Source organism: Anarrhichthys ocellatus, unplaced genomic scaffold (genome assembly GCF_004355925.1).
Source record: "Anarrhichthys ocellatus isolate YVR2014 unplaced genomic scaffold, GSC_Weel_1.0 scaffold833, whole genome shotgun sequence".
NCBI classification, from domain to species: Eukaryota; Metazoa; Chordata; class Actinopteri; order Perciformes; family Anarhichadidae; genus Anarrhichthys; species Anarrhichthys ocellatus.
This window is the reverse complement of record NW_022280807.1, coordinates 12,001-17,728: the sequence shown is the minus strand read 5'-3', so window position 1 is coordinate 17,728 and position 5,728 is coordinate 12,001. Positions and strand designations below refer to the sequence as shown.

Here is a 5,728-nt window from a genome sequence, read left to right as displayed (position 1 = left end):
GACACCACCTTCCCATGTTTGGACAGCTCTTTGATTATTGCATCGTTCCTTATGAATGGTGGCACGTTGGACACGGTGACTTTCACTTCCGGTGAGCTGAGAGGATACGTGGGCAGGAAGTGTTCACCCACGGAGATCCCGGTCATCAACACCACTTCCGCAGTTTATATGGTGTCTAGAAAGATGACCACAGCGCTGTTCATCCGCGCTGCGGACTTCACGTGGCTGTGGCCGACAAGCTCCCCCACTGCAAACACCTGAACAGCGGCGGGATCCTCACCCCGTGTTCCCTGGTTAACTCCGTCAGGCTCATGGCGTCCGTGCGTCCGTCCGTCCGACGTCATGAGTTCGTGGCAATTATTAATCAGTAAAAACATGACGTCAAATCAGGCCAGTGAACTCCAGAAACCAGTTTGACATGATTTGAGCTGAAGGACGTCATAGTGGACCAAAGTTTACTGTGCTCAAGAGACAGACACCTGAACTAAAGACATGTCAGTCCTTAAGGAACCTGCAACATGAAACACAGAGGACTCATCAGACCAGAAAAACCTGAACGCACCACGACTCTGTCACATACTGAAGGCAGCCTGAGGGACTTTGTTGGTGTGTTTTTTCCACGGCGTCTCCGACTGAACACTAGTTACAGGACGGCGTCTCCGACTGAACACTAGTTACAGGACGGCGTCTCCGACTGACATGTCTTTAGTTCAGCAGGGCGGCGTCTGTCTCTTGAATGTCCTCATTCATACGAGTCATTATTGTGTGATGTCATCAGTGGACATGACATCTTCTGTTAGATTCTGTCTCACAAAACAAAGATGAGACTCTGGACATTTCTTCAGCAGCAAACGAGGACAAACTGATCTGGACCAAGTGGACATTGTGGACACTATAGACCTTGTGGACACTGTGGACACAGTGGACCCTGTGGACACTATAGACCCTGTGGACACTGTAGACTAAGTGGACACCATAGACTAAGTGGACACCATAGACTAAGTGGACAAGTGGAAATTGTAGACCATGTGGACACCATAGACCAAGTGGACATTGTAGACCAAGTGGAAACTGTGGACATTGTGGACCCTCATGTCAGTGAAGGACAGGTTACCTGGGAGATGTATTTCTTCCATAGCGGTTCCTCCTCACTGATGTCGAACTCGTTCCAGCCATGGTAGGCTCTCCTCCGGCTCACCTCCTCCTGGTTCAGACCCACCTGCAGGTCTGCCTGTTTCACAACGAGAGGACAGACATGTCAGACCAGTGGACTGACGGGTTAAAGACAACGTGGACAGAACAGCGAGGACACAGCTGGTCTGAGGACGGCGTACCTGCAGGACACACACTACTTCGTGGACGGGGAGTTCGCTGGCCTTTCTGGAGGTTAGTACGGGGATCATGGTCTCATCTTCACTGAATTGTCTCTGGGAAAGCTGCAAGACAACACACAGAGACACACTTTAGTGGACCGGGGAGGACAGACAGGAGGGCACAGAGCTGAATGGAAGACAGACAAGAGGACACCAGCATGTTTACTCCTACCCCTCATGAATCTAATTGGTTCCCAGTATAAACAGTCCTCCCCTGAGTCTCCGCTCACTGAGCAGCGTGAGAAACTGGTTCTCAGGTATTTCTCACCTACGTTCAACAAATCACAGCTGGAGAAGAGAAGCTTTAACTCTGTTAACTCTGTTATCTAACATCTAACAGTTGCATTCATTATCAACAGTTGCATTCATTATCAACAGTCCTCAGCTGTAACTTTGTGAACAGTTTCCCTCACAATGAAACGTTCTCTTATCTGATCTCAGATCAGAAGTAGATCCAGTCTTTCTGGTTGTGAACCTTCAGCTGTTGTGTAACTAATGAGGCCAAAGACACCAAGAAACCAAAGAAACCAAAGACACCAAAGACGCTTTTATCCAAAGCGACTTACAATTCAGAGTCCATCACATTTCTACACCGTAGGCACAGCTACGGGAGCATTTACAGTCTTTAGAGACCAAAAGGAAATATTTCTCCTCCCGTCTCTCTTGGATCTGGTCTCTAAGTGGTCCGGTCTCTGGTCTGGTCTGTGTCTCTGGTATAAAACCAGTTCCCTTCCTGGTGCATCAGCTGACTGACACACCTGTATACCTGAATTTTTCAGTAGACCTGAACCTGGAGCTCAGTGCCCCCTAGTGTCACCAGTCACAAATACATCTACAAATAACTCATGAAAGATCAATAATCCTGAACCATCAGCAGAACTAAACAACGTCCTGAAGAACACGTTCTACTTCACCTCAGAATTAATAACTTACTGATTCATAAACGTGTTTCTGATTCATGAGGAACATTTAATACGGAAAACTAGAACAGAGAGAAACAACTTTACCTTTGAGTTCTGATGTCTGATTAATGTATGACTGACACACACACACACACACACACACACACACACACACACACACACACACACACACACACACACACGTTAACGTTAGCCTCAGTTAGCATGTTAGCTCCACCTCTAGCTAACATGCTCGATGAGACCGAGGCTGAGCTTCAGTGTTAACATTAACAAGCTAACGTTAGCTCCGCTGACAGCAGCATGCTAACCCGGACCACGGAGAACCGAACACGTACCGGAAGGACTCAGAGACGTTAATGAGTTTGTTTTATGATAATCTGGATTAAGACTTTTGAAGAGTATCTAACTGTTAAACAGTTAAACTCACCAGTAGCTCCCGTTTCTTCAGCATCTTCCAAAAATCCACCGTGGAGCGACTTCCGGTGACGTAGCACAGGTCACCATGACGGACAAGAGCTGCACGCTTCCGGTACACCTTCATAATAAGAGCATTTTGTTTACAGGCGTGCCGGAAATAATCTCTTCTTCTTTTTCTTCTTCGGCCACTAAAGCCTTAAACCTGAAACCCCAGGGACTTACTGTGTTATTAGTACTTTTACTGCAGTAATATGTGTACTTTACTCTTATCCACTCTGCCTTAGAGCTGGTTAGTAAAACCTGACAGTTTGCGACAGTTGTCGTCGTTGGACGGTGACGTAAAGCGTTGCAGCAGAAGTAAACATGTGGAGATCAGCAGCCTAAAGGAAACAAGAAAACACCAGCAGGTAAAATGTTTAATGGATTTACTTCAGAGAAGACTCTTTTCCCTTCTGACTCTGGTGTGTTTTCATGCTCATACCGGAAGTTAGCTTTCAGTGAACACAAAGTGAGTCCGTTGGCATGTAGCATGTAGCTTAGCCACACTCTCCTGTCACTTTATTGAACATTAGCTGAAGTACATGACATCTCTGTGACATTAGTTCAGTGACGTCATGTTTAGGTTCATCTTTTATTTATTGAACGTTTAATAAAGCTCATAAACCTCTGTGTCAATCAGAAACAGATCCTCTGTCCTCTGACTCTCTGTCTGTCCTCTGACTGTCTCTGTCTCTCCTCAGATGGAGAACTACAAGAAGACTCGTACGGTGGAGCGTCCGTCCGTATGTCCCTTCCTCGGTCTCCCCCCCGACACGCCGGAGGTCCGAGTCAGAGACGGCGGTAAGATCCGTCACCCTCTGCGTTACGCTCTGAGTCACATGGAGGACAAACCCAGACCGGCCGAGAACGAGGACAGGGGCGGGGCGAAGGAGGGACGACCCGAGGACGGGGGCGGGGCTAAGGAGGGACAACAGGAAGCAGGACGGACGCTCTGCAAACAGATCCTCCTCACGGCCAGCGGGACGGGCGTCTCCAAAGCCATCACGTGTGCTGAGATCGTGAAGCGGAGAGTTAAAGGACTCCACCAGCTCACCAGAGTCCAGTTCAGCACCGTGGATGAGGTCTGGGACCCCCTGGAGACCAGCGCCGGACTGGACAGTCTCACCGTCAGCAGGAACCTTCCGTCCATCTGGATCCTTCTCTCTAGGGACACGCTGGACCAGAGCCAGAACGGGTACCAGGAACCGGGACGCCACGACGCCCTGTGGGCCAGCAAGGAGGATGGGGGGGGACAGAGACCAGGACACAAAAGGAAGCAGGGGGGGGGGGGAACCAGAGGACGGGGACCCGGACGGCAGACAGGACGGTCCAGAGACCTAAAAGGACAGAGTGGAGTCAACTGAGTGGATGTTGTGAAGACGAACGCCGGGAACCAGCAGGAAGAGGACATTACGAGGACATTAAAAGGAGATTTAATTGGACATTTAGAAGACATTTCTTTGGACATTAAGAGGACATTTCGATAAAAGACAGACTTGGTCCCAAAGGAGCCGAGGACACGATGAGACGACTTTATGGTTTGATTTTTAGGTAATTTACTAAAACAGGATCCTTAAAATGCCTCAACACAGATTTTCAAGTTCACTAATAAATTCTTTATTCTTGTAAAAGTGTTTTTGTTTTTCTGAGTAAAATAATTAAAGAACTTTTCTTTGTTTCTCTTCATTTATATTTATTGAAAACAAGGAACGTTCATGTTGTTGATTGTGTCGCCCCCTGTGGACTAAAGTGGTAGTGTCTCTGAGCACCAGACTCACTTTAGAAAACATCTCATTCTACTGCAGCAGGGTCTGACAGGCTGACCTTCTCAGTTCTGGTTCTCTGGGTTTGTAGACCGGTCTCTGCTGGAGGATATGGGTCTGTCCGCGGTGGACCGGTCTCTGCTGGAGGATCTGGTTCTGTTCACGGTGGACCAGTCTCTGCTGGAGGATCTGGGTCTGTCCACTGTCCGGTGGACCCGATGACGAGCATTAAGAATAACTATATAGAAATAGACAATCTTCTCTTTGATGGTCTCTTTTACTGATGGAGGTCATATAGAGGATCAGGACTACACTGAGACTGGTTCAGGACCACTTAAAGGGTCCTCACTGTCACTTTAAATGTGTATTTTATTTTACGGTGGACATTAGAGGATAAAGAGCAACATGTGTGATGGTGTCCTCAGGTGTCCTCTGTGGACTGAGACCGTCTCTAGTCTAGGATGAGGTCTACATGCAGACGGTCTAAAGGAGCAGCAGGACGTAGATCTCCTGTCTAGTGAACATGGTCTTAGCGAGGTGTGTAGAGGACCCTGATGTGACATCTGGTGTCCACGTTGATCCTTTTATCTCCCGGCTGCTTACTGAGGATTACAGGTCCCTGCAGGAGCAGCACAGGGACCAGGTTCAGATCATGAACATGTTGGAGGCGTTCAGGCTGCTACCGGTCTACTGGCTCCTGGTGGTTCCGGTTCTGGCTCAGGTCCGCCACCCTCTACCTGTGCTGTGGATGTCGGTGGGGGACAACCTGACAGCCGGCGTGTCCGTGGCGGTCCGACTGGCTCTGCAGGACCTGAAGAGACAACCGCCCCCGCTGGGGGACTACGAGGTCCAGTTCCAGCTGCTGGACTCTCACGTGGGTCACCTTGAACCTGGTCCCTCGGTATTTAAGGTCTGTCTGAATGTTACTACCATGTGATCAGGAACCAGGACTATGATGACCCTGCAAGTTATTAGAGCTGGAAGAAGTACTCCTTTACTGCAGTAAAAGTATATACCACCGTGTAGAAATACTCTTTTACCAAGTTTAATGCCTTTATATGCTGTTGGTAGTTTAATCTACAATAATACATCATTGAGTATTTGATTATTAATCTAAAGCTGTCATATAAATGTAGTACAGTAAGAATATTTACCTTTATGTACTACAGTAAAAAGTACAATATATACCTTTATGTAGTACAGTAAAAAGTAC

General features: G+C 47.9%; 3 protein-coding genes across 4 annotated transcripts in view; 2 read left to right on the top strand and 1 right to left on the bottom strand.

Annotated features, from left to right (window-relative positions):
- Positions 1–17: 17 nt before the first annotated feature.
- LOC116377040 (calcium-transporting ATPase type 2C member 1-like) lies at positions 18–3,353 on the bottom strand. Of its 2 annotated transcripts, XM_031838574.1 has the most exons (5): positions 3,195–3,353; positions 2,936–3,093; positions 2,724–2,831; positions 1,335–1,436; positions 18–1,231 (listed from the first exon to the last, which is right to left on the bottom strand). In XM_031838574.1, exons 3-5 carry the CDS (start codon positions 2,745–2,747, stop codon positions 1,091–1,093), a joined length of 267 nt encoding a protein of 88 aa, XP_031694434.1. In that variant the 5' UTR covers positions 2,748–2,831; positions 2,936–3,093; positions 3,195–3,353; the 3' UTR covers positions 18–1,090. The 2 variants fall into 2 exon arrangements, with proteins under 2 accessions (XP_031694434.1, XP_031694432.1); XM_031838572.1 differs by lacking the exons at positions 2,936–3,093; positions 3,195–3,353 and having other exon boundaries at positions 2,724–2,852.
- rpp25l (ribonuclease P/MRP 25 subunit-like) lies at positions 2,470–4,635 on the top strand. The gene is made up of 2 exons (XM_031838575.1): positions 2,470–3,120; positions 3,454–4,635. Exon 2 carries the CDS (start codon positions 3,454–3,456, stop codon positions 4,114–4,116), a length of 663 nt encoding a protein of 220 aa, XP_031694435.1. The 5' UTR covers positions 2,470–3,120; the 3' UTR covers positions 4,117–4,635.
- Positions 4,636–5,038: 403 nt separating this feature from the next.
- Positions 5,039–5,728, top strand: part of LOC116377042 (gamma-aminobutyric acid type B receptor subunit 2-like) — an 8,843-nt gene continuing 8,153 nt past the window's right edge. The window contains 1 exon segment of the mRNA XM_031838576.1: positions 5,039–5,389. Within this exon segment, the coding sequence (XP_031694436.1) occupies positions 5,039–5,389 (351 nt within the window).

Bases quoted from the DNA above. Each gene is read 5' to 3' on its own strand.
- LOC116377040 (XM_031838572.1), bottom strand. From the start codon at position 2,837: ATGAAGGTGTACCGGAAGCGTGCAGCTCTTGTCCGTCATGGTGACCTG. The intron at 1,437-2,723 runs GTGAGTTTAACT...GTTGTCTTGCAG, and splicing joins TGAAGAAACGGGAGCTACTG to CTTTCCCAGAGACAATTCAG. The intron at 1,232-1,334 runs GTACGCCGTCCT...GTTGTGAAACAG, and splicing joins AAGTAGTGTGTGTCCTGCAG to GCAGACCTGCAGGTGGGTCT.
- rpp25l (XM_031838575.1), top strand. From the start codon at position 3,454: ATGGAGAACTACAAGAAGACTCGTACGGTGGAGCGTCCGTCCGTATGT.